This window comes from Myotis daubentonii, chromosome 14 (genome assembly GCF_963259705.1).
Source record: "Myotis daubentonii chromosome 14, mMyoDau2.1, whole genome shotgun sequence".
Classification (NCBI taxonomy): domain Eukaryota; kingdom Metazoa; phylum Chordata; class Mammalia; order Chiroptera; family Vespertilionidae; genus Myotis; species Myotis daubentonii.
The window spans coordinates 56684993-56709911 of record NC_081853.1 but is presented as its reverse complement, the minus strand read 5'-3'; the positions used below and the strand labels follow the sequence as shown (position 1 = coordinate 56709911).

The following is a 24919-nucleotide window of genomic DNA, read 5'->3' as shown; positions in this document are numbered from 1 at the left end:
GGCCACGCCGTCACGTCTGCACGCTGCGTGGAAACACGCAGCCCTGCTCGTTCTGGACCACGGTTGTTAGAATTTGTCTTTTTTTAAAAAGGCACCGTAAGAGAAAGTGAGGCGACAGTGGCCTCTGGTGGACGTGAGCGGTATGTACAGCAGCTACGGAACCTGCTTGCAGGGCCTAAGGGCACGAGGAAAAGCATGCGTTTGTGCTCTTACCTAAAATGACCCCTGACCTATGACCTGCCAGTTCCCCCCCCACACCCCTTTTCCCTTTATCAGAGGGCAGGCCTCTCACCAACCCAGAACCCCTCTAATCAGGCACGCGAGCACCCCCGGGGCACCCAAGGGTGGATGTGAAACATTTTCCACGGGACAAGCTGCAAACAATGCCCTCAGCCCCAGGGAGGCGGACCCCATGGGGACACCGCGGGGCGTCTCTTCCGCTCCCACAGCACAAAGCTCCTGGAGGGGCAGCTGGGCTGCAGCGGGGGTCCCCCCCCTGCTGAGCCCTAGTGCTCCCCTGGGGTCCGCACAGGCTGCGCCAGGGCACTCGCTGCCACCATCGGGGCTTGGCCCCTCGGAGGGAGAAGGCAGGCAGGGCCGGTGGGACAGATGGCTCTTCAGGGGCCCTGGGCAGCGTACTGGGCCTGCTCAGCCTCATCAGAGGAACAGACCTGCCCTCGCCAATTGGGCTTAGCGTCGGCCCGAGGACTAAAGGGTCCTGGGTTCGATTCCGGTCAAGGGCAGGTACCTCAGTGGCAGGCTTGATTCCCAGCCTGGTTGGGGTCCATGCAGGAGGCAACCAATCGATGCATCTCTCTCACATCCATGTTTCTCCCTCTGTCTCTCTCCCCTTCCCGTCCACGCTCTCTAAAAATCAATGCAAAAGTATCCTCGGGTGAGGACGAACAACAGAGGCCACGGAGCCACGGGACCTCGCAGCCAGGCCACCTGCTTCCGTGGCCTGTGCCTTGGTATCAGCCGCGTTTCGCCAACCTCAGGGCTCTCTCCTTCGCCCCTTGGAGTTGTTTATTCTTTAAAAGGCTCATCAGAGCCGCCTGTGACGCAACGCTGGGCACCAAGACGCCCCGGGGCAGGATCATCCGTCCGAGACGCCCTCGCCTGCTCCCCTGGGCAGTGCCCCCACATCCAGGGCACGTGTACCCCCTCTTCCCGTGAGAGGGTAGGGGGAGTGACCGCGCCGCTGACCACAGACGACTGGCTCCGGAACCTGGACAGACCCACCCAAACGGCAACAGGAACCGAGTGACTGAGAGTGAGGCTGGGGGGGAGGAGGGGCCTCACCCAGGCCAGGGCAGGCAGTGCAGGCGGCAGATGCCGGGGGCGGGGGGGGGGGGCAGTGCGCAGGCTTAGCTGTGAAAAGCTCTGACTCGCCTAATTTTATCGTGTCCTTTGAAGACTCCCCCTGGTCTGTTCCGCAGGCAATGTGTCTGTGCGCGTGTGGAAAGGAGAAACGAAACAACTCCAAAAAAGCGAATCTTTTAATAAAAACGGCTCATAAAAATCCTAATAAACTTCAAAGAGCAAGATAAGTCTCAGTACATTTATAAAAGAACATTTGGTCCTTTTACAAAAAGCTCCCTTTTCACGTAAATACGTCTCTTATTTACAGTTCAGGCGGACACGCCGCCAGCGCGAAGCCCATTGCACGTCACAGAGAAACGCTCGTGTGTCCAGAGGTTCCCACTCCCCAACGCTAGATTCTTTCTAAAAACCAGATTTACGTTTCTGGGGCACAATAAATAAAAATGCAGCTTGGGTTTTGCTACTTAAAACGACAACAAATACCTTTAAAACGATTTCTCTGCCTGAGGAAGGGCGGGGGGTCGGGAGGGTCCACAGGAACCGAACCAGCCTCGCAGCCACGTTCGGGGAAGGGAGCCCTGAGCCCTCCGGCCCGCACCATCCGCCGCCCCTTTCACAGAAGCCCTGCCTGCCTGCGGGGAGAGGCCGGCCGGGCGGGCGCGGGACGGGAGAGGGGAGACGAAGGTTTCCCACGGGCGCCATCAGCCACTCGGGGACCGCACCTGCCAGGCAGCCGGCGTCAGAGAGAAAGGAAGGTCGGTGCGAGCCTGCGATCCATCAGTAACGAGCTGGGGCAAGTGCTGGGGCAGAGGGGCATCAGGCTCAGGCCCCGACTGCGCACCTGCACCTGCCCCGCCAGGCCCGGGACTGTCCCGTCACCTGCCGACCCGGCCGTGTGCACACAGAGGCGCCGGGCGGCTGCAGGGACGCGCTGGGCGACCTGCAGGAAGAGGTGACAAGCGGCCTCTGAGGCGGCACAGCTGGGCTGGCAGCACTTCCTGTCACCTCGGTCCAGGAAGTGGGGTTCCCGTCACATCCTCTACAGCAGCGAGGCCGCCCTGAGCCAGGCTGAACCAAACCCGGCCCCTCTCGTCCACAGAGCAGACCAGACACCAGCGTCACGCGGACCGCGAGCGTGGCAGGTGCGCAGCTGTTCCCGGGGTGACGGGCCTGGCCCGGGTGCTGGGGGCAAAGCCAGCGAGGCCATCTCTGGCACTGCCCACTGAGCCTCCCTGCCCAAACCGCCCCTCAGAACAGCCGCGGACCTGCGGGTGTGCCCTAGGCTCCAAGGGCAGCCTCGGACGACTGGCCCGGCCCCTGTGGGCACCAGCCCGACAGACCACCCGGCACGCAAGCTGGGACTGCTGTGCCGCCACCGCTCACCCAGGACGAGCCAGGGCCCGGAAACAGGGTGCGAGGCGCAATACAGGACACGTCTCGGGTCCCCTGGAGGCCCCGGGGGCCTCTGTGATACTCGGGCGGGGCCCCTTCCCCGTGTGAGAGGGAGGAAGGACCCAGCAGCTGCAGGGCTGTCCCTGAGCCGGGGGTGGCGGGGGGCGGGGGGGTGGGGAGCCAGGGCGGCAACGAGAGAGAAAACACACGGCCACTCGGGGACCCGCGTTCTTGCCTAATGTGACCCACTGTCCCGAATGGGTGCTGAAGAGTCGCTGGACTCACCCCGGGAGAAGGCACGGGGGGGGGGCGGTGCCGGGGGGGGGGGGGGAGGCGCCGGGGGGGAAGGACGCGCTCGGCCTGCCTGTGCACCTAACATGGGATGTTGGGGTTCACCGAGTCCATGAGAACATTTAAAATCTATACGACCCTCCAAGGTAACTTCCTATTCAGTAGCTGAGACAATGTCGATGCACAGAATGCTTCAGAGATGAAGAGGAAAAGGTAGAACAGAAGCATTTGGTTCTTTTACTTTAAAACAATTTGCATAGTAAACGTTTAAAAGATGGAGGTGACACATCTATTACTGAAAAACCCCCTTTTAAAAAGCCTCAAAGAGCGGGATTGCACGTCGTTTAAGACACAGTGACACGCGTTTTCTAGAAGGAATAACATGTCCCTTTGGGTGGAGGGAGCAGCCAGTGGCCTGTGCTGTGCTGGCTTCTCGTTTTAAGACAGAAATGAACGAATCGGAAGTGCGTGCAGGGCCAGGTGGGCCACGTGATGGGGGGGGGTGAAAGTGACGAGACTCCCCCCCTTCCTACAGGCTCAGCTCCACCCGAGGTCACACGGAAGCAGGTGAGGTTTGCACCCCTCTACGTCACTCAGCAGGTTCAGAGGGGCTCTCGTTCTGGCCGAGAACGAGGAAAACAGGAGAAAAAGGAAAGAGAGAGAAGGCGTTTCCGCACAGCTCCCCCTCAGGAGGCTGAGGAGACCAGGCGGAAAGGCAGGGACTGGCCAGGACACTTGCAGAATCTCCCTAACGCCCCCCCCCCCACGTGGCCACACAAAACACGCCTGTTCAAGCCACAGCGGCAGCGGTGACACGCCACGCGCGGCCCAAACCGAAACCACGTAAGGCACTGACCCACAGCCCCGGCGGGAGCGTGGCCCTCCCTGACTCAGTTACTTGGCACGAGACACAGGAAACAAATGAAACAGTCAGGGCTGAGCATCCTCGCTAGTGACCAGGAGGCAGACGGAAGCACAGTCTTAGGGACGTTTCTCTCCCCGAAAGGCACCTGGTTCTGGAACCGCGCAGCTCCTCAGGTCAGGTCCGAGGAAAGACAGTAAAACACACCGGAAGATCTCCCTGCTAAGCTCACAGCGCGACTGGCCGCCCGGGGACCGCTCCCCGCAAGCTCAGAGCCGGTAACCCTGCGAAGGTTCCCGGGGTGCAAACGGGGAGCTGGATGGCTTCTCCCCACGTGACCCAAAATCACGGGCGGCACCTGGGAGAGCCGTTACCCAACGAGAGAGAAAGGATGACAAAAGGCAATAAATAGGGAGGCCCCGGGGACCGCAGGCCCTTTGCACGGGATTCCATCCACAGTCGCTGATGGAGGCGGCAACACTGTGTCGGGCGCGCGCCGGCGAGGGGAGGAGACGCTGGGTCCCATGTCCTGAGCCACGAAGATCCGTCCACTGTGCTGAGCGGCATCAGCAGGTCCGACGAGGCCAACTCCTATGCACCTTCTCACTTCAAATTACATCCGTGAGAAAACAGGGCATTTTATTGAACAGAAGAGAAACACTAAAGGAAGCAGGACTCTATGGATGTGGGCGAGGAGCCGGACAGAACTGCTGCGGCACTTGGTCGGCCACACTCCCGGCCTCCACCTCACGCCTCCACCTCACGGGGGGCCGGGCGTGGCCAGGCGTGGCCCGGACGCGGTGCTCTGGTCCGGGCTCCGCGGGGCCCACAGAGCAGCAGCGCAGGTCAGATCAGGCCGACCATCTGGTCAATCTGGCGCATGTAGACGCTCTTCAGGGGCAGGGAGTACCTCCGCTCGTCGGGCACGCGGTTGCACTAGAGAAATGGGACCGTGGGATTTCAAGTTAAAAATCCATGTGTTGCTCTAGCCGGTGTGGCTCAGTGGATAGAGCATCAGCCTGCGGTCTGAAGGGTCCCGGGCTCGATTCCAATCAAGGGCACATGCCTGGGTTGCAGGCTCGATCCCCAGTGGGGGGCATGCAGGAGGCAGCCTATCAATGATTCTCTCTCATCATTGATGTTTCTATCTCTCTCCCTCTCACTTCCTCTCTGAAATCAATTAAAATATGTATTAAAAAAAAATAAAAAAAATCCACGTGTTGACTCGGCCAATGTGGCTCAGTGGTTGAGTGTTGACCTATGAACCAGGAGGTCACAGTTCAATTCCAGGTCAGGGCACATGCCTGGGTTGGGGGCTTGATCCCCAGTAAGGGGGGACAGGCAACCAATGATTCTCTCCCATCATTGATGTTTCTGTCTCTCCCATCCTCTCTAATATCAATTAAAAAACAAAACAAAACAAAACTCCATGTGCTGAGCCTCAGGAAATGGGGTGGATGAACCGACCTGGCCTCTTGGCCAGGCACTGCCGACAGGTCGAGCGTCCCGTGTGACGCAGGAGCTGGCAGCATCCCTGGCCTCTGCCACGAGATGACCCGGCCCCACCCCCAGACATGGCCACTGTCCCTGGAGGAGCGGGCACCCCGGCTGGGAGCACTGGGGTGGTGGAGCGCCTCGCCTCCCAGGGGCACAGGCGGGGACCCCGGAGGCTGAGGTCCACGCAGTGCGCAGTGGCCGGGACTCTGAGCGGCCTCCCAGGTCCCACTCCGCCCAGAACTGCGGAAAACGCCCTCTGGGAATCCTGTGGCTCCTCTGCGTTCCCAGCTCCTCTCCCCACAGCCGGAACCTAAACGCGCACGAGTGCTTCTCTGCGCGTAATTGGAGGCCTCCTCCCTCCCCTCGAAGGTTCGGGAACCAGTTCCCACACGCACCATCACAGGCTCTTCCCCAAGGAACACGTCCCCACTGGGACTCACTGGTCCCCACAGCCCCGCCTCCTTCTGCCTGAGCATCCTCCCTGTAAGGCCTCCTCCCCCTCCAGGACCTGCTGAAAAGCCAGCTCCTCCGGGAAGCCCTCCGGGCTTTCTCCGGCAGGTGGCTCCCCTCTCCTCGGTGTTTTGACAGCTCTGTGGCTGTCCCCTCCTCAAGTGCCCGGGGAGGAGCCGGTCTCCCCACCAGCCATGACCTATCTGAAACCGGGGCCCCTCGATCAGCCCCCATCCAGCGCTGCGTGACGAATGAGGTCTATTACATGAGCGTCCGCCCATCGACCCCTCCGCGGCTCCCATGCCTGACGGCACCTGCGAACCCCCTCTGTGAATCTCAGGCAAGCGGTCTGCGTAGTTAATTAGGGGTGTTTTCTCTCCGTCCACATGCAGAGTGACCCCCGAAAAGCAACTCACGTTGGAGCTGGAGTTGATGACTTTCAGGTCGGGAGCCGCCGGCCGGCGCAGAGAGGACCCGGCTGCGCGTCCGTGCTCGTCGGGGAAGAACTCCTTCCACGGCGCCTCCCGCAGGTGCCTGTCCACCGACACCACGTGCCCCTCGGTGGTGAACATGTACCTGGTGCCGGACTTGTGCACCGGGTTCTCCTCATCAAACAGCTGGAGGGGGAGGAGACGCGATTGGTAACGGGCAGGTTGGACCTCAGGGCGCCCATCCCCCGGGCGGGGGGGAGCTGCCTGCCGCGCTTTCCAGGGACAAGCGGCTGGGGAGGCGTCCGGGGTCCCAGCCCGGCTGGGAGTCTGAGTCACCACTTCTGCTTGACCTTCCAGACTCTGCAGGATGTGCCCCCGACCCCCGGCGAGAGTGTCACAAGGCCTGGGACAAAGGCCCAAACCTGGATGAACCCACGTGCTCCCCATTCTCGGGCTGGAGCCCCAGAACTGTCTGCACCTCTCACATGGCAGACGCGGGGGGCGGTGCTCCCATCGGCCTCTGCACACACGAGCATGTGCCTGTGGCCACGGTCACACGTCAGAGGCCAGCCCACAGGCTCCGCTCTCCCCTGGGGGAGCCCCGAGCACGTACCAGGTACAGGTACTTGCAGGTCTCGCTGAGGAAGAAGCTCTCCATCCGGTCCTCCTTGGACTTGTCGATGACGTGGTGCAGCGTGGCGTACCCACACCTGCAAAACAGCCGTCAGCCCTGCCTGCTCCCTCGGGTGCGCGCTCACTAAGCAGCGGGAGTCTAGTCACGGAACCACCAGCCCCTCAGCACATGCCCACGGCAAACAGGTTCCGCCCGGTTCCAGCGCTGCCCGCCTTAGCCGAGCCCGTCGGCACATTCATTTAAAAATGGATTTGGCGCCGAAACCGGTTTGGCTCAGTGGATAGAGCGTCGGCCTGCGGACTGAGAGGTCCCAGGTTCAATTCCGGTCGAGGGCATGTACCTGGGTTGCGGGCACATCCCCAGTGGGAGATGTGCAGGAGGCAGCTGATCGATGTTTCTCTCTCATCGATGTTTCTAGCTCTCTGTCTCTCTCCCTTCCTCTCTGTAAAAAATCAATAAAATATATTTTTAAAAAAAATGGATTTGGCGGCTGAACCGCCAGGTTAGTGGGGGCGGCGGGGACGGGTGGTGGCAGGTGTGCCGAGAGCATACGTGACATCGAGAAGTGCCTGGGACGAGTGCAGGACTCATTAACATTTTTCATCCTAATATTTATAGAACCGACGTATCATTTGGAAAGTCTAAGACAGGAATTTATAAAAAATACTCAGGACCCACTGCTAGGTAAAAAAGCAGGTCGCAAAATGGAAATAGCTTTTTTTATATAATACACACATACACACACGTTACATATGGATACATAGAGACGATGAGCACACAGGCTTAACGACTGTGCTCCGCTCCGCACGTGGGCGCCGGGGAGAGTAAGTGTATGTTTTACGTGTGAAACAGGGGACAGAGCTACTTAGAAGAATACTGTCTGCCAGCACCTCACGGACAAGAACAGGGAGGAAATGAAAAGCCACCCCCTAGAATGGACAGGTGCTGACAGAAAGGAAACAACTTCCCCACAAAATCAAGAGCAGTGACCCGCCCTCCACGTGAACATGCGAGAACCTGTTCCCAGCACAGCTCCCAGGGACCCCGATTCCGACAGGAGGGGGAGCTGGGAAACTCACTTGACTTTCGTGTACTTTTCCAGACTCTGCAGGATGTCCATGCCCACGTGGAGGTAGAAGGGGTTCTTGGTCGCCTGGAGGGGAGAGGGAGCGTGAGCCAGCCGCCCAGGACGTGGGCGGCCACCGCGCATCACGGCCCGCAGCAAGTGTCGCGGCTGCCGGTGTCTGGGTGATGAGTCAGGGCCAGAGGAGGGCGCAGGGCCTGGCCCCTGAGGGTCACAGCGTCCAGGGCTAAGTGTCCGCTCATGTCGGCACCACGGCCTAGCCAAGGGGGAGACAGCCGCTCCGGGCAGGGCCGCCCCCCGCCCGCCTTCCTGAGCCACATGCCCGGCCTCGCTCCAGCGCCATCTCTGAGAGCAAACCAGTGTCCACCTGCTCAGAACTCTCCAGAGGCCGGTGCCTCGGGCACAGGGAGCAGGAGCTCGCCCCGTTCCCACAGCCTCGTGAGGTTCCCCACGGAGGCTGCTCCCGGCCCTCCGACTGCCCCAGCTCAGCCGAGAAGGCCCCTCAGGGAAGGGTTCGCTGGGAAGGTGAGACTTCCCCTGGAGTGGTTCCGCAGTTGGGGGTCATCTTTTTTTTATCCTCATCTGGGAATAGTTTTCATTTTGTTTTTTAAATTTTTTTTTTAGAGAGAGTGAAGGGAGGGAGGGGAAGAGAGAGAGAGCGAGAGACAAGCACCGACGTGAGAGACACGTGGACTGGTTGTCTCCCTCCCACCCCTGCCCTGACCAGGCCGGGATTGAACCTGCAAGCCGTCCCCGCCCTGTGGAACCACGAGTGACCCTGACAGGAGACACCTGGACAGGTCACTGTCAGAACGACAGGAAACAAGAGAGCCCACACCAACCAGCAGGGGTTCCCCGAGAACCAGGCCCCCAGGCTCCCCAGCTGCCCCGGCGCTGAAACCCGGCCGGCGGGACCCGCCCCGCACCTGGTAGAGGAGGTAGGTGGACTCCACCAGCTCCGGCCGAAGCGGGTAGAAGAAGACGTCGGGGGCCTGCAGCTGCCAGTTGTACCGCTCGGGGAGCGCCCCGTAGCGCTTCCAGATGGCGTAGTAGAAGGCGTGCAGGCAGATGGCATCTTCCACGTCTCCTATCAGGACCTGCGGAGGCACCGGCCGCCGGGCTAGGACGCTGGCCCACGGCTCTGGCTTTCCCTCCCCCACCCATACCCACCCTGGGCTGGAGACAACCCCAACGTAGCACCCAGAGCAGGAGAGGCCTCCCTCGGGGCATCAGTGCCAGGAGGACGGGCCCGGCACCGGCCAGGGCTTCGCTGTGATCACAGACAAGACAGCCGAGGGGCCACCAAACACGACACTGGGCCACTGTCCGGGCACGGCTTCCCGCTTATCTGTGGCTCCGTCCAACACTGTGGAGCCAACTCCACCAACAGAACCACCGAGACACGTCCTGCCACTGCCCTCCTGAATCCGGAGGAGCCGGGGGGCACGGCCGCAGGAAGGAGGGCGGCGGTACCTGCAGCCCCGGGAAGAAGGCCTGCAGCGAGTCCATCCACGTGTTCACCAGCCGCCCGCTGAACATGTCCACGTTGACGTACAGCGGGGGGTCCCCTTCGCCCTCGTTGCAGGCTTCCCGGCTGCGGCGAGCAGAGGGCAGGGTGAGAGGACGGGGACAGGCGGCTCATCCCCCCGCGGCCGGAGTTCCACTCCAATGGCATCGGCATGAACCTTCCTCCTGCCGCCCCCCCCCCCCCCTTTTCTTAGAATTTTATTTATCTCACCTTTTCCTGGCCAACTCAATGGCTTTGGTCATTTGTACAAAAATTCTAAAAACTGGCTTTCAGCCCTAGCTGGTTTTGCCCAGTGGGTAGAGTGTCGGCCTGCGGACTGAAAGGTCCCAGGTTCAATTCTGGTCAAGGGCACATGCCCTGGTTGCGGGAGTTTGATCCCCAGTAGGGGGCAGGCAGGAGGCAGCCAATCAATGATTCTCTCCCATCACTGATGTTTCTCTTTCTTTCTCCTTCTCCCTTCCTCTCTGAAATCAATAAAAATATATTTTAAAAAAAGTCATCAAACACATCCTACCCCTTTAAGGCTCTGCCTCTCCCGCGATACCAGCGCCTCACAGGTAAGCCCTGAATGAGCATGAGGTCGGAACTTGGCCGCGGAGCAGCCCGGCTCACGTCCTCTGCAGGAAGCACTGGGACATGCAGCGTAAGGACAGGCCACGCGGGGCGCGGGGCGCACAGTAGGTCTGCGTGGGGTGTGACCTGCGTGGGAAGCCTGGCTACTTCTGCTTAAACGGCGTCTCTCCCCTGGTCAGGCCCCACGCCACGGGCTGCAGGCACACACCGAGCCAGCTGCCCGAGGGCCGGCTCCTCAGTTCCGTTTGGGGCTTTAAAAAGTAAAAACGGTGCCCGGCCGGTGCGGCTCAGTGGGTTGGAGCATCGTTCCATGTACCGGAAGGTTGAGGGTTCGATTCCCAGTTGGGGCACATGCAAGAGGCAACGGATGGATGTACCTCTCTCACATCAATGTTTCTCTCCCTCCCTCCCTAAAAATCAATAAAAACTACCCCCTCCCCAAGAAGTGAAAGTGGCTGAGCTCCAAACAGCCTGTTGGCGGGACAGCACTCGCGGTGGCTCCCACGGCAGCCACTGTGGGGACGGGTCCAGGCGGGCGCCCCGAGCGAGAGACATCAGTGACGTCAAGGGAGAGGCCAGGCAGCTGCCACCTGGACGCACTGCTGAGAGGCAGCGGACGAGGCAGGCTCAACCCGGCAGAGGGAGAGCCTCGGCCACGCCCTGGCTCTCAGCAGGGGCAAGGCCAACCCTAGCAACTCTCTGGCAAGTAAAGGGTCCAGTGACTCGGCGACCGCCCTGCACGACAGCCGTCTCCTGAGAGGCGTGAGGCACAGGCTGTGACGTGGCAGCCGGGCTCCGAGGGTCTGGCCCTGCCTCCCTGAGCCGCCCTGGGTGGCCCTCCCACTGCCCGGCGGCTGTGCGATCAGACGCAGGCAGGGCCGGTCTGTCACTCTGAGACTAGGTCACGAAAGCACATGGTCTCTCTCCGAGGGAAGCTGCCAGGAGCCGCTTACAAGAGGCCCGAGTTGCCGAGACCTCCAGCCGACAGCCAGCGGCTCTGGCCTCCGTGTGCACCTGGAAGGGGACTGTCCGGCTCGACCGGCCTCGACGAGGGCAGAGGCCAACGGGGCCTGGGACTTTGCTCTGGGCTGGGCTGTGCTCCCGGCGCCCAGGCAGCGGGCGCGGCGCGGACGTACCCCCGGCGCAGGTAGCTCTGGATGCTGTGGTAGGCGGCGTTGAACATGTCCAGGTCCTCCTTCTCCCCGAAGAGGATGTAGGACTTGAGGAGGTACTCGTAGAAGGAGTCCAGCCCCGCGCCCAGGCCGCTCTGCTTCCCCACCCAGTGGCCCGTCTGAATGTTGACGACGTTGCCTGTGGAAACGAACGGAGTGGGTCAGGCTCCCGCTGCTGGGGGCAGCCCCTCCGGGGCCCTGCACCGAGCACCCCCGGCAGGAGAAGGATGGGGAGCTGGGCCCTCAAACTGTCCTCAGTCCCAAGGTAGCTCTGCAGCAGGAGCCTGGCCGCCGACGCCAACACGGAGGAAACGGTGTGATTTGCTTTTCCCATCGAACCTCACAACCGTCCTCTAAGCAAAGTCCCAGGAGGACACTGGGCGCCCTGAGGGCCTATCGCTGAGTGGTCACTTTTCAGATTCGATGGTACAAGCGGAGGAGAGGAGGGAGCCCCAGAGAAGAGGGAAGGTCGGGGCCCAGGTGCGCAGTCCCATGGCCGGAGAAGGGGAGGGACGGGGCCCAGGTGCGCAGCCCCATGGCTGAGAAGGGGAGGGATGGGGCCCAGGTGCGCAGCCCCATGGCTGAGAAGGGGAGGGATGGGGCCCAGGTGCGCAGCCCCATGGCTGAGAAGGGGAGGGAGGGGGCCCAGGTGCACACATCTAGCAGCCCCATGGCTGAGAAGGGGAGGGATGGGGCCCAGGTGCACAGCCCCATGGCTGAGAAGGGGAGGGACGGGCCCAGGTGCACACACCTAGCAGCCCGGTGCCACTGCTCCTGAGGCTCCACAGGGCCTTCACGGCGCGGCGGGCCACCCACTCGAACGTGGAGTCCCCCAGCAGCCGGCTCAGCATTCCAAACTCCACCAGCAGGGACCCGGCGCCGGCCGTGCAGGTCTCGTTATTGCTGTCGGGGGGGACGCCCGTCTTCAGGTTCACCTGCGGATGGGAAGAGACAGAGGTTCGTGGTGCCCAGGCGACGTGGCTCAGTGGCTGAGCATCGACCTATGAATCAAGAGGTCACGGTGCGATTTCTGGTCAGGGCACATGCCCGGGTGGCGGGCTCAATTCCTGGTGTGGGGAGTGCAGGGGGCAGCCGGTGATTCTCTCTCATCATTGATGTTTCTGTCTCTCTCTCCCTCTCCCTTCCTTTCTGAAATCAACAAAAGTCTTTAAAAAAAGGGTGTGTGTGTGTGTGGCAAAACTCAAGGAACCCGCAGGGCCAGCAGGCGAGGCCCCGCCCCTGGACTGAATGGTGGTGAGTCAGCTCGCTGCCTCCACCTCCTGCCTGGCCGGGATCAGCTCGGGATCAGCAAAGACACAAAGGAGAGGCTGGCGCGGGAGACCAGGCCGCTGTGCAGTCACTGGTCTGCGGGAGCTCTCGGAGCTCACTCCTGCTCAGACCAGGGAGAAAGGAGGCAGCGAGGCGGGACAGACTGCTCCGTCTGTCACCGTGGCGCCGGGGCCTGGCCACTCCCTGCCGGGGCCCAAGCGGCTGACTCAAGTCCCAGGGGAGTCGTGGGCTCGGGGAATCAGAACCGCAGGGGTGGACTCTCACTCCAGGTCTTGCATTTAAACCAGCAGCAAATGTGCTATCTGTGCAGGCTTCACGGGGAAGCAACCGTGGGGAGCGGTCACATGACAGCAGCCACGGGAGGTCTCGGGAGATGTACCCCAGGGGAATGAAGACACCCACACGGCTTGTAGTCGGGGGTACAAACCCCACCCGTGGAGGGACAGCTGAGCCAGGAACAGAGCTCCGCCCTGAGGAGGAGGGTTACGGCAGATAGGTGCTGTATGCCCGGCACACAGTAGGTGCTCAGTAAATGCCGGAAGAATGGAAAATGTCTACATCGTATTTAGGGCCGATTCTCTCAAAGACACAGCTGTCCCTTGTATATCAGCCCCTTTCCTCCCCCCAAAGACGTTGCTGAACAGAGGTTTTCATTCGGGGAGCCGGCGGGAGCAGCCTGCGCACCCGCGGATAGGGAATCCCGGTCTTGGTGTTTTCAAAGGCCGGCAGCAGCCGCACGGCCAGGTCGTGGGCCATGTGCAGCAGCTCGTTGTCGTAGTCCTTGATGGTCATGTCGCCGAAGGGCTGCTTGGAGTCCGTGATTATCCGGTGGGCGGACAGGAGGCTGCCCAGGACCCTGGTGACAGGAGGGACACAGAAACGGCAGCGTCGTGTTGGCTGTGAACGGCACCACCCCGTTCGCGGGACAGAGCCCGCAACCTGCCTGGGCTCGGGCTTCCCGAGGTGCTCCCCAGCCGATAACCGCCGGCTCCTCGCTCACCACTTTTACTGAGAGGGAGTAACGGGGCCTCCATCTGGGGTCCCGGGGATGAGGCCACGGAAGCAACCCCGAGGTCTGTCATCCCACCGGCTCAGCCGGGGGCGGGGCGCGATCGAATGGCTCTCAGGCCAACGCGGCCTTTATGCTGAGACATCACGCTGGCTCCCCTCACTTGGGGGAGCACGTGGCTCCTAAGAAACAGAACCGGCAACACAACACAGACGAGATCTTTTGCTCTGGCAGCCGAGCAACGGTGAATTGTTCTCCGGCCCATCCAAGGACGCGAGGAAGGAGGGGACCTGCTCGCAGGGGAGGCCCCAGGTGAGCGCTGTGTCCCCTGCAGGGATCTGAAGTGGACTGTGCCTTTTCTCCAGAATGAACGCTTTCACAGTTTTAATGTGGAATATGGTGCAGTAATACCATTTCAAAAAGTTTAAATGAGCCTGGCCAGCGTGGCTCAATGGTTGAGCATGGACCTAGGAACCAGGAGGTCACAGTTGGATTCCCTGTCAGGGCACATGCCCGGGTTGTGGGCTCCATCCCCAGCACGGGGCGTGCAGGAGGCAGCCGATCAGTGATTCTCTCTCATCATTGATGTTTCCAACTCTCTCTCCCTCTCCCTTCCTCTCTGAAATCAATAAAAATATATTTTAAAAAAAGTTTAAACGACATAGAAAAATAGTCATAATATATCGGGCTAAGCAGGCAAGATACAGAACTGGTTACAGAACACGCGCCACCGTGTTAGTGACACAAACGGAAGGAGGAGCCACACCCAGATGGTCAGCAGGGCTCCCCCTCCGTGGTGGCAGCGGAGATGGGGCGCTCATTTCCTTCAGAAATTCCCAGGGGTTTCCCTAGGACACCGCCAGGGAAGGAAGCGAGCCCAGACCCGCATGAGAGGGACCCCCCTCACACCTCCGTCAAAGCGCGTGTCTTTCTGGTCAGTCCAAAATGCAGTTACACGCGGCCTCCGTGGCCTCTGCCCCGATCCCGCGGCCGGAGGACCTCGCGGGAGTGATTCTCTCCCACACAGAGGCGGCCGCCGGCACTGCACGTGCTGTCTTACCTGATGGTGGCCTCGAAGACTTGCACGGTGGAATCTTTGTCAAATGACACGGTGTTGATCACCAACTTGACCGCCTTCTGGAACTCAGATGAATTTCCCATGATCTGTAACAGAGGGGGCGGGGCTGAAGGACCCAGGGGAGGGGCCACACCCTCCCGCACTGCACCCGGTGAAACCCAGTGAGCTCTGGGGGCATCTCCGAGGGCACCTGGCCAGCCCTGGCCTCCAACTCAGCAATCACGTCTGCAAACGGTAACACTGAGCATCGTTCCTCGGACGCCATCAGCCCCTCCCTTCCCCTTCCCCTCACTCAGGTATCAGCGAGTCCCGAATTCTGGGAACGAGGAAACACCCACCCCCAAACGGAAGAAACGAAACTGCGACCTTCCCTCTTGCTCCTCAAACACACGGACAGCTCGGAGCTGGGAGCCCAGCACCCAAACACCCGGAAACAACGGTGGCTTGTGACATGGTTGTTTCCGTGCGCGGAGAAATAGAAGTGTTATCTTTTGGAGCAAAGCACAAGTCCAGTGACATTCAAAACAAACAAGACACAAGAGACAATCAGCTCGGTCTCTTTAAAAACATACCCTAGCCCGGCCGGCGTGGCTCAGTGGTTGAGCTCCATCCATGAACCAAGAGGTCGCTTTTGATTCCTGGTCAGGGCACATGCCCAAGTGGGGGCTCGATCCCCAGTAGCGGGTGTGCGGGAGGCAGCCAGTCGATGTTTCTCTCTCATTGATGTTTCTATCTCTCTCTCCCTTCCCCTTTCTCTATAATCAATAAAAACATTTTTAAAAAGGGCCTAGAACCCCGATCCCTATTGGATGCGTGGGCATGACGTCACACCAAGCTGGTCTCTCCATGCGAAGTGCAAACTGGGCACAAAACTTTTTTTTTAATTTAAATATATATTTTATTGATTTTTTTACAGAGAGGAAGGGAGAGGGATTGAGAGTTAGAAACATCGATGAGAGAGAAACATCGATCAGCTGCCTCCTGCACACCTCCTACTGGGGATGTGCCTGCAATCAAGGTACATGCCCTTAACCGGAATCGAACCTGGAACCTTTCAGTCCGCAGGCCGACGCTCTATCCACTGAGCCAAACCGGTTAGGGCTCACTTGATTTTTAGATTCACTTATTGATAGATATTGGGCACAAAACTTTTTAGATTAATCAGAAATGAAATGCCTTCATGCTGTTCAAAAGCTTATGACAGCCCTACCTGGTTTGGCTCAGTGGATAGAGCAGACTGAGTTTGATTCTAGTCAAGGGGACATGCCCAGGTTTTGGGCTTGATCCCCAGTAGGGGGTGTGCAGGAGGCAGCTGATCAATGATTCTCTCATCATTGATGTCTCTCTCTCTCTCTCCCTTTCTCTCTGAAATCAATAAAAATATATTTAAAAATGTTTGACAATCCTGGAACTGTGATGACATCGTAAGGACATACACACAAAAAACAAGGAAACACAAACTGTCTCTGAGACACATTTTTCAGGTGCCTGACTCCTGAGCATTCCCCGGTCTGCGGGCCTCTGCCCCTCGCTGTCCCCTCCCTGCCACAGGCAGAGCGCGCACAGGCGGCTCGGCTCTGGCCTGCACGCTCTTTCTTTGTAAAAGATGGCGCCATCGCCGGCCAGACCAGGAGATCCTGTCTCCCAGGGCCCAGCCGCACATCTGTGGGAGCCTCTCTGACACGTTAGCAGAGGAGAGGAAACCGCAACAGAAGCAAAAGCCCAGCGAAGGCCGGATGTTATACAATGGAAACCACAGAGGCCTGCTTCCTTCCAGATGTTGGGCAGCACCTCTGTCTGTTGGCAGCTGCAGCTGCCGGTCTGATCTCAGGTCAAGGGGAAGGTGAAGAAGGAAGTGGGGACGGTCACTGGTCACTGCAGTCAGATCAGCCAGCAGGTCCGAGGCCCTCTCTCCGGCTGGTCTGGACGGGAGAGGAAGACGGGTCCGTACTGCGGGACTTGTCAGAGCCTCTAAGATCCTGGCGTGCGCTATGGCTCCCAGCCCTGAGACAGACGTGCAGACTTCCACAAGTTCAAAGAGGATGCCCTTGGAGTCTGTGCTGGGAAGGCTGGCGCAGCAGAAAGTCACTTTTGCACACACACTTGCTCTAGATGTGGAGAGTGCGGTGAATGACAAGGAGAAGGCCCTGAACGGCGGGGGGATGGAGGCACGCAGGGCGCGGGCGGGGCTTTCACAGCTGCGCAGGCGTCCTGGGACTTTGTTAAGCAACACTTGTGGCTGAGTCAGCCTGTTATCTTCGACAGGTCAGTCCTCCGTGGGCTGAACGGACTGGTCTGGGCGATGGCAGACGAGGGGGTGGAGTCATGGATGCAGGAGGAGATCCTGCGAGACAAGTGCTTGGCAGCCCCAGCCGGGCAGCTCCCCCCCCCCCCCCCCCCCCCCCCGGCTCCCCCAGTAGACGCCGTGGAGTGGAATGCAAATGAGCTCTCCAGCTCCGCCCGTGCCGTCACCGCTCCTTCGAGCCCCGCGCTGGCCGGCGCTGATGCAAACCTCGCCAGCATTGCACAACTCACTCCCCACGCTTCACCCGCGCACACGCTCAGACCACAGGAGGAGGTGCTCAGGGCAAAGGCTTGCTGGACACGCAGGAGAGATCGGAGCCGTCCCCTGGGACTGCACCAGGTGCAGAGGCTGGGAGGCCTGGCCATGGGCACCTGCCACAGAGCTCACGCCCCACCTGCCCTGCAGCCGGTCAATGGGGGACACAGGCAGCACTGAGGGGAGCCCGGGGGTCTGTCCAGAGAACGGGCAAGGACAGGCCATGGCAGAGGCCTGGGCTCAGGGCCGCACGGGGTCAGGGACTGACCAACCCTCAGCTGGCGTCTTTTCCTCCTGAAACCTTCTTTTTCCTGCTGTGAAAGTTACAGTCACTATGGGCACTAACGAAATGCTCTTTTGATTCTTTGAGGCAATAAAATAGTGAGAAACTGGGAGAAAAATAGGTTTCCCTCAAATCATCACATTTTCCCTCATTTCACCTGCAATACTTTTCTTGCTCTGGGCGTCAAGGCCATGAAAAGAAAAACCAGTTAAGGCCTGGCTGGTGTGGCTCCGTGGCTGAGCACTGACTTATGAACCAGGAGGTCACCATTCAGTCCCGGTCAGGGCACATGCTCTGGTTGCACACCCAGTAGGGGTCATGCAGGAGGCAGCCGATCCATGATTCTCTCTCATCATTGATGTTTCTATCTCTCTCTCTCTCCTTCCCTCTCTGAAATCAATACAAATATATTAAAAACAGAAACAACAGTTATGAACGAGTACGAAAGCTGGGAATATACGGTGAGTACCAGGTTTCCTGGAATCCCATCCTGGCGGGGAGCAGGGGTGACACCCCGAAACCTCTCGATGCATTAAAAGCACAGCGAGGCCGTACTTACTGCCAGTGTGTCCAGCGCGTCCACGAGCGTGAGCGAGTAATTGCCCAGGACATCGTTGATGTTCAGGTTGGAGCTGAGAGAGAAACAAAGGCGCTTGTGTTACAGGAGAGAGAGGGCAGTAAACAACACCCGTCAGCCGCGAGACCTGCTGGCCCCGCTCATGGACCGGGACTGTTCAGGGCGGGTCAGCGGAGGCCTTGCTCCCTCACCGGCCGTCCCAGAGCAGCCGCGCCGCGGACACCACGGAGGAGGGAGTCCCCAGGGGAGTCAGGGACGGCGCGCAGGCACCTGCCGTCTCGGGCGCCGTTTCATGGCCCTAAGCGCTCTCTCCGTTCAGCTTCAAGGAGCTCTGGCTTGAGCTCCTTAGGAGCAGAGAGGGGAGGCCTGCCAGATGACCGGGCCCCAGCCTCTAGCTGGTTGTGCAACACACCTCTGCCCCCATCAACACCGCTTCCCTTTCTGTTTTTTTTTTTTTTTTTAATAATATATTTTTATTGACTTCAGAGAGGAAGGGAGAGGGAGAGAGAGAGAGAAACATCAATGATGAGAGAGAGTCACTGATCAGCTGCCTCCTGCACGCCCCCTACCGGGGACTGAGCCCACAACCCGGGGATGTGCCCTGACCAGGAATCGAACCATGACCTCCTGGTTCCTAGGTTGACGCTCAGCCATGGAGCCATGCCCGCTCCCCTATCTGAAACCACCTGGAGACCCAGCGTTAGGGCTGCAGGGAGGCTGAGGCCGCTGGGCAGGAGGGCAGTTCTGCATAGCAGGCTCTGGCAGGGCCAGGAGGGGGAAACAGCGCCGTCTCAGGGCAGCTGGACAAGGTCTGGGCTCAGGGATTCTCTGTCCCATCCCCCCAACCCAGAGAGGAACCACAGAAACTGGAAAAGATGGAATTCAGGGGGGAAATCAGCGACTGTTTAAGGACCAGAGTGAGCGCCCAGTTTCATCGTCACTGGTGTCCTGGCGTCTCCCATCAACCCCAGACCACGTTCCCTCCTCCTGGGGACACGTGACGGGCCTGACCGGAAGCAGGAGGCCGCTCACCACGCCCTCTGGCCTCAAGCCCCGCTGTGCTTGACCTGTTCTGCCACTTAACCTAGGACAGACCGCACAGCAAGCTTCAGGCCCATGTCTTATCTCTATCTACCTTCCTCCTTATCTACTTATTTAAATCCTCACCCAAAGACATGTTTCCATTGATTTGAGAGAGAAAGGGAGAGAGAGATGGTTGCCTCCTATACAAACCCCAACAGAGGGGATGGAACCTGTAACCTAGGTATGTGCCCTGACTGGGAATTGAACCCTCAACCTTTTGGTGCACAGGACAATGCTCCCACCACCTGAGCCGCGCGGCCAGGGCTGGGTCCGTTGTTAAAAACGAGCTTGTGCAGAAGGCTGTCTAGGCCCCGGGCCATCTTGTCCCTCACAAGCCATGAACCAGGCGCCACACGGCCGAGGGACGCTGCTGCCTGCTTCCGCTGCGTCCACGCTCTCTGTGAACGTCCAGGATCGCAGATGGTCCTCCGCAGACGGGAGCCGGGGTTACAGCAAGCCCCTCGAGGGCATGCCTCCGAGAGGCACACATGTGCAAAGGTGGAGGTCAAGGCAGGCAGGGACATGTTCAGGTGCAGCATGCCAACCCAGACAGTTGGGCGTCGATGCTGAGCCACACGGTTCTGCTGCTCGGAAACCGAGAGGCCTCCAGCCACCCACCCCCTCAGAAACGGTCCCTCTCTCCTTGGCACCCAGCTAGCGAGTCCTACGGACCTCCCTGGCCACCTGCGCAGCATGGAAGGCCCTCCCATGCCCATCACTGCCCACCGTCCCAGGTCTTATTGTGCCTTTCCTCCCAGGCTACAACTAAAACGGGCCCAGTTTTATTTTATGTCTTATTGATTTCAGAGATGGAGGGAGAGGGAGAGAGAGATAGAAGCATCAATGATGAGAGAGAATCACTGATTGGCTGCCTCCTGCACGCCCCCTACTGGGGATCCAGCCCACAACCTGGGCATGTGCCCTTGACTGGAATAGAACCTGGGACCCTTCGGTCTACAGGCCGACGCTCTATCCACTGAGCCACACCAGCCAGGGCCAGACCCAGTTTTAAAATACTTTTGGATCCAATGTCCAAGCTGTCACTACAATGAACATAACACGTTGTCACAGTGCAAACACGGGCTTGCAATGACCGGGTGGCCCCTTCTCTCCACCCAGTCCACTCAGATCTAAGGCGTTTGTTCAGACTTTTAACTCTTTTCTACCAAATTGCTGTCCACGCTTTCAAAATGTGCCAGAATAGAAAAAAGAGCACTGGGGACACTGGGGCGGCGGGGGTGGGGGGTAGGGGGGAATGAAGGAAGCAGCGGGCTCCACACCCCTCGGGCTGCTCAGTGGTTAGAGCCACGGCCTGAGCACAGAAGGGTCTTGGGTTCGATTTTCAGTTAAGGAGATGCAAGTTCAATCCCCGACCCTGGTCGGGGTGCGTGTGGCAGGCAACCAATCAGTGTGTCTCTCTCCCATCGATGTTTTCCTCTCTCTCTCTCTCCTTCCCTCTTTCCCTTCCACTCTGGAAAAAAAAGAAAATCAGTGAGAAAATAGCCTTGGGTGAGGACTCACCAAAAATCTCTCGGCCTAAACCACCAATTATGGTGAGTCCGTTTGTGCCAAACCGGGGTGTTGGTAAGCCCTGGATTTGTTCTCCGTAGATGCTCCTGTCCCGGGGCCAGCCTGACTCGATTCCGCTGAGTGCCTCAAGCCCAGAGCTCAACCCGCAGCGCCAGGCTGGCTGGCGGCACACACCTTCCCACCGAACCAGCTGCCGAACGCCGCGACGCAGAATCCAACTCTCCCCTTCCTGCCGCTCACCCACTGAATGTTTAAGGTTCCTGTCACCCCAAAAGAGAGAAGATGGAAAAGACCCACACACGTGTAAGACAAACTGCCCACATACTCCAGGAATCTGCCGGGTGTGTGTAGGCACAGAGGGCACAGGTGTCCAAGGGCTTGGTCACGCGCGGCGACAGGCAAAGGGAGAAGGTGAACTAGTCAATCAGGAAAATCACCTGCGAACAGGTCAGCGGCATCACAGAGGACTTGGCCTGACCCCAGGGAGGACAGGATCTGAGAGAGAACGAGGAATGAAGACGAGGCCACGCTAAGCCAGGGGCGCCGAGGAATGAGTCGGTTTGGGGGTTTGTACGTTTGAGATTTGCTCTTTCTGTTTGGATAGCAATATGGTTGGGAGAAAGCAGAGAAGGGTCATGTGCCCAAGACCAGGACTATCACTGTTCAAAGGAAGCAAGGAAACAATATCCAAAGGACTGGAAGGAACTCTGAGTTTGGCCCTAGCCAGTTTGGCTCAGTGGACAGAGCATTGGCCTGTGGACCGAAGGGTCCTGGGTTCAATTCCAGTCAAGGGCACGTACCTCGGTGGCAGGCTCCTCCCTGCACCTGACCCTGCTGGGGCACATGCAGGAGGCAACCCATCGATGCGTTTCTCTCACATTGGTATTTCTCTCTGTCTTTCCCTCTCTCTTCCACTCTCCCTAAAAATCGATGGGAAAATATCCTCAGGTGAGGATTAAAAAGAAGACGAGCCCTAGCCAGTTTGGCTCAGTGGATAGAGCGTCGGCCTGTGGACTGAAGGGTCCCAGGTTCGATTCCAGCCAAAGGCATATGCCTGGGTTGCAGGCTCAATCCCCAGTAGGGGGCGTGCAGGAGGCAGCCAATCAATGATTCTCTCATCGTTGATGTTTTCCCTCTCCCTTCCTCTCTGAAATCAATAAAGATATATTAAAAAAAGAAGAAGAAGAAGAAGAAGAAGAAGAAGAAGAAGAAGAAGAAGAAGAAGAAAGAAACACTGAGTTTGGAAGCTCTAACCCACATGGGGGACGTGAGAGGAACCGGCTTTGCATAGCACTCTGCGGCCGGACAGAGACCTGCTATTTTTAGAGTTCAGGTTCTACCGACTCCAGTTAACTGCGCGCCCTACCACGAGTCAAACAAGATGGCCAGATAAGCCTCGTGAAAATGGGACTGAGAAATGAAGGAAACACAGGTTTGGCGCCGAGGTTTTGTTTCTGGACTTTTTACGTCTGGCTCTGATCGCTGTGCCACGCGGCAGCTTTACCATGAACCCAAGATACACCTGCCAACAGTCGCCGGAAGACGTGTGACTTTGAACGTTCCCGAAGGGTTTGCATTACAGGCTACTTATCTGGGGTGTGGGGGTGCCCTATTACTTTGGAGCCAGAAGGACAAAGCTCAGGGTCTAAACTTTTCCTGAACATACTGAAGCCTGGGAGGGCGGAGTGAAGGAGGGGAAGGGAGGAAGCAGGGGGCTCTGGGCCCTCTTTGGAGGGCCCAGTGTGAGGGTCTACTCCGGGCCATGGGACCCACGCTCTCACCTCCTTTACCAGCTACACCCCTCCCCACGCCACCTCCTGACACCATCTTCCAACAGCATACGTGTCCCTCCAGGTCCCCACACTGTCACCGCACACTCAAACCGAAACCCTGGCCAGCTGATTTCGCCCCAAAACCATGGCCTGTGCCACCCACAGCCACCGCGGGGCCAGCAGGCCAATCCCTGGCCGCCTCCCCTCACTGGAGAGGGGTCCAGGTCTCCAGGGGGTCCCTAAGGTTCATGAAGACCCACAAAACTCGCATCAGCTCGCTCCCCGGCACCAGAGTCCCAGCTGACAGCGTGACCCACCCAGGTCCTCATTGCACTGTTCCCGCAGGCCCACCCCACACAGGGAAACCTGAGAAAACAACTGAGAGAGAGAGAGAGAGAGAGAGAGAGAGAGAGAGAGAGAGAGAGAAGGGCACTTCCAGCATGGTTCTCCCCCTCCCTGCGATCCCACGCGCCCTGGTGAGGAAGTACACGCTCCCCACACTCTGACTTCTGCTCCGTAAAAGCGTGTGGGCAGGAGCCGCGTGAACGAGCAATGAAAAATACCTGGTGAGCTGTTAGGCTTTCTGTTTTCAAATTGTAACGTTTCTCGAAAAGTTAGGACCAGAAGAAAACACATGGGCATAAAGCCCAGGACAGTCAAGCAAGGCAACTCATGAATTCCCACCAGTGGGAAAGACCCAACAATTCCTTTCCAAAGTTTAATAAAACTTTTTCTAAAAAAAAAAAAAAAGGAGAGAGAGAGAGGTAGAAAACACGTTTATATGTGTTAAGACTGGTAGGAAGGCGAGGAAAACAGCTCCTCGGTGTCCTCCAGGTTGAGGAAGGCCCGTCTTTTGAAGTTCACCTGGGATGTGACCTGTGCCACTGAAATCATGCTCTCCAACTGCAAGTTCAGGACGGGAACGTGTAGATAAACAAACCATTAGAAACCTCTGCAAGCCTCGTTTCCAGGCCCTCAGGACTGGGCTCGGCTGCCTCTCTCCAGGTGGAGAAACGCGGGGCCCCACGTCCAGAGGCCCCCCAGGGCGCGGTCCCAGGGACAGCAGCCCAGCGCCCCACTCCCGCCTTCAGGGAGCGACCCAGAGCGAGGCAGTCACCCATCTGGCCTGACAGGGTCAGCGAGAGGCACGCCCCTCCCTCCGGCCCAGAGGTCCTTCCTGGGTGAGCTGGACTCTTGGACTCTGAGGTCAGCGGCAGTGACCCCTAGGGCTCAGACTGCACAAACAAGGCTGGCGGGAGGGGAGGGCCGGCCCACCTCCCCCCACGGCCCTGCCACCCGTGGGGGGATTCATGGGACAGTCAACTCAGCCGCCAAGGCATCTCACCCGAGAACCAGGACCCACACCTGGGCCAGACTCTCCCTCTCCCTCCCGCCTACAGCCTCAGCTGGGAAGCAGCCCGTCATGAAGGCAAAGGCCGTGGCCTGGCTCTGCCTCAGCGCACTGGGGGCTCCAGAGAAGCCCTTCTCCCCCCACCCCACCCCCCAACCGGCCAGCTCCTGGGTCTTTACATTTTGAGACAGAAAAGCCAGGGCTGAGAGGCACAGGCTTGCTCTGAAACTGCGTTTACAGGGGATTTCATGTTCCTATGCGCTCATCTGGAGGGGGAGGCGGAGATGGGCGTCTGGGGTCCCTAGTCACCGCCTGGCACTGCACTGTCCCCCGGGCCCTGCGCCTCCGTCTCCCCATCTGAAGAGAGACTGCGCTGGACAGCTGTCCCGGAGATGTTGACTTCCGGAGAGTCCGGGAGGACAGCCCCCCGCCCATCCCGCACCCCACGGCGCCCGAGGGCGGAGGGGTACTCACGGGTCCCCGCGGTCAGGCCCCCGGCCCCCGCAGTCGATGGGGTTGAGCTCGTCCTGCGGAAAGGCGTGCGCCATGTAGTTGTCGTAGCCGAAGACGAACATGCCCCGCGCCAGGTCGCGCATCTGGGCGCGCAGCTGCGGGGGGAAGGCGCCGCTGTAGCGCCGCTCGTACTCGTCCGGGCCGCGGCCCCGGCCGCCCAGCACGTCGCCCCAGTGCGCCGGGCCGCACACGCCCGGCCGGGGCCGCCGCGGAGCCCGCCGCCGCCCCGCCGCCGCCGCCCCGGGTCCCGGCGGCTGCAGCCACGACGGCCCCGCCGGCCCCCCTGGCGGGTCAGCGGGTCCCGGGGCGGTCGGCGCGGGGCCGTCGGGGCCCATCAGGCGCTGGAAGCCGAAGCTGAGCGGGAAGCGCTGGTAGAAGCCCATGCTGGGCCCCAGCCCGAAGACGAGCCACAGCGCGCCGTGGAGGCCGAGCCGCAGGAGCAGCAGCCCCAGGACGAGCGCTCGCCATTGCATGGTCGCGCGGGCGCCGCGGGCATCCTCCCAGCGCGCGGGGCCCTCCGCCGCCGCCGCCGCCGCCGCCGCCGCCGCACCCGTGCTGCCCGCCGCCCCGCTCGCTTCCCCTTTAAGGAACTCCGGGGTGACGCACCAGGAACCGGCCCATTGTCTCCCGCCCCCG

At 59.7% G+C, this 24919-nt stretch overlaps 2 protein-coding genes and 1 long non-coding RNA gene across 3 annotated transcripts; all 3 read right to left on the bottom strand.

Moving 5' to 3' along the window:
- Positions 1 to 1481: 1481 nt before the first annotated feature.
- On the bottom strand, positions 1482 to 24892 carry EDEM1 (ER degradation enhancing alpha-mannosidase like protein 1). Its single transcript, XM_059664584.1, has 12 exons — positions 24245 to 24892; positions 18017 to 18089; positions 14597 to 14700; positions 13212 to 13383; positions 11989 to 12172; positions 11202 to 11376; positions 9438 to 9558; positions 8891 to 9061; positions 7960 to 8033; positions 6860 to 6956; positions 6232 to 6432; positions 1482 to 4804 (listed from the first exon to the last, which is right to left on the bottom strand). Exons 1-12 carry the CDS (start codon positions 24754 to 24756, stop codon positions 4715 to 4717), a joined length of 1974 nt encoding a protein of 657 aa, XP_059520567.1. The 5' UTR covers positions 24757 to 24892; the 3' UTR covers positions 1482 to 4714.
- On the bottom strand, positions 4732 to 6104 carry LOC132215789 (uncharacterized). The gene is made up of 2 exons (XM_059664588.1): positions 5094 to 6104; positions 4732 to 4853 (listed from the first exon to the last, which is right to left on the bottom strand). Exon 1 carries the CDS (start codon positions 6094 to 6096, stop codon positions 5149 to 5151), a length of 948 nt encoding a protein of 315 aa, XP_059520571.1. The 5' UTR covers positions 6097 to 6104; the 3' UTR covers positions 4732 to 4853; positions 5094 to 5148.
- LOC132215790 (uncharacterized) lies at positions 21855 to 24212 on the bottom strand. The gene is made up of 2 exons (XR_009448616.1): positions 22462 to 24212; positions 21855 to 22428 (listed from the first exon to the last, which is right to left on the bottom strand). It is a non-coding gene; the product is annotated as an uncharacterized LOC132215790 (long non-coding RNA).
- Positions 24893 to 24919: the final 27 nt, after the last annotated feature.

What these genes read in the sequence shown, in the direction of transcription:
- LOC132215789 (XM_059664588.1), bottom strand. Translation starts at nt 6,096, where the DNA reads ATGGGCGGACGCTCATGTAATAGACCTCATTCGTCACGCAGCGCTGGA.
- EDEM1 (XM_059664584.1), bottom strand. Translation starts at nt 24,756, where the DNA reads ATGCAATGGCGAGCGCTCGTCCTGGGGCTGCTGCTCCTGCGGCTCGGC. An exon ending in ACGCGCTGGACACACTGGCA is followed by an intron (nt 14,701 to 18,016) that starts GTAAGTACGGCC and finishes CCTCTGTTACAG; the next exon opens with ATCATGGGAAATTCATCTGA. An exon ending in CCGGGATTCCCTATCCGCGG is followed by an intron (nt 12,173 to 13,211) that starts GTGCGCAGGCTG and finishes TCCCATCCGCAG; the next exon opens with GTGAACCTGAAGACGGGCGT.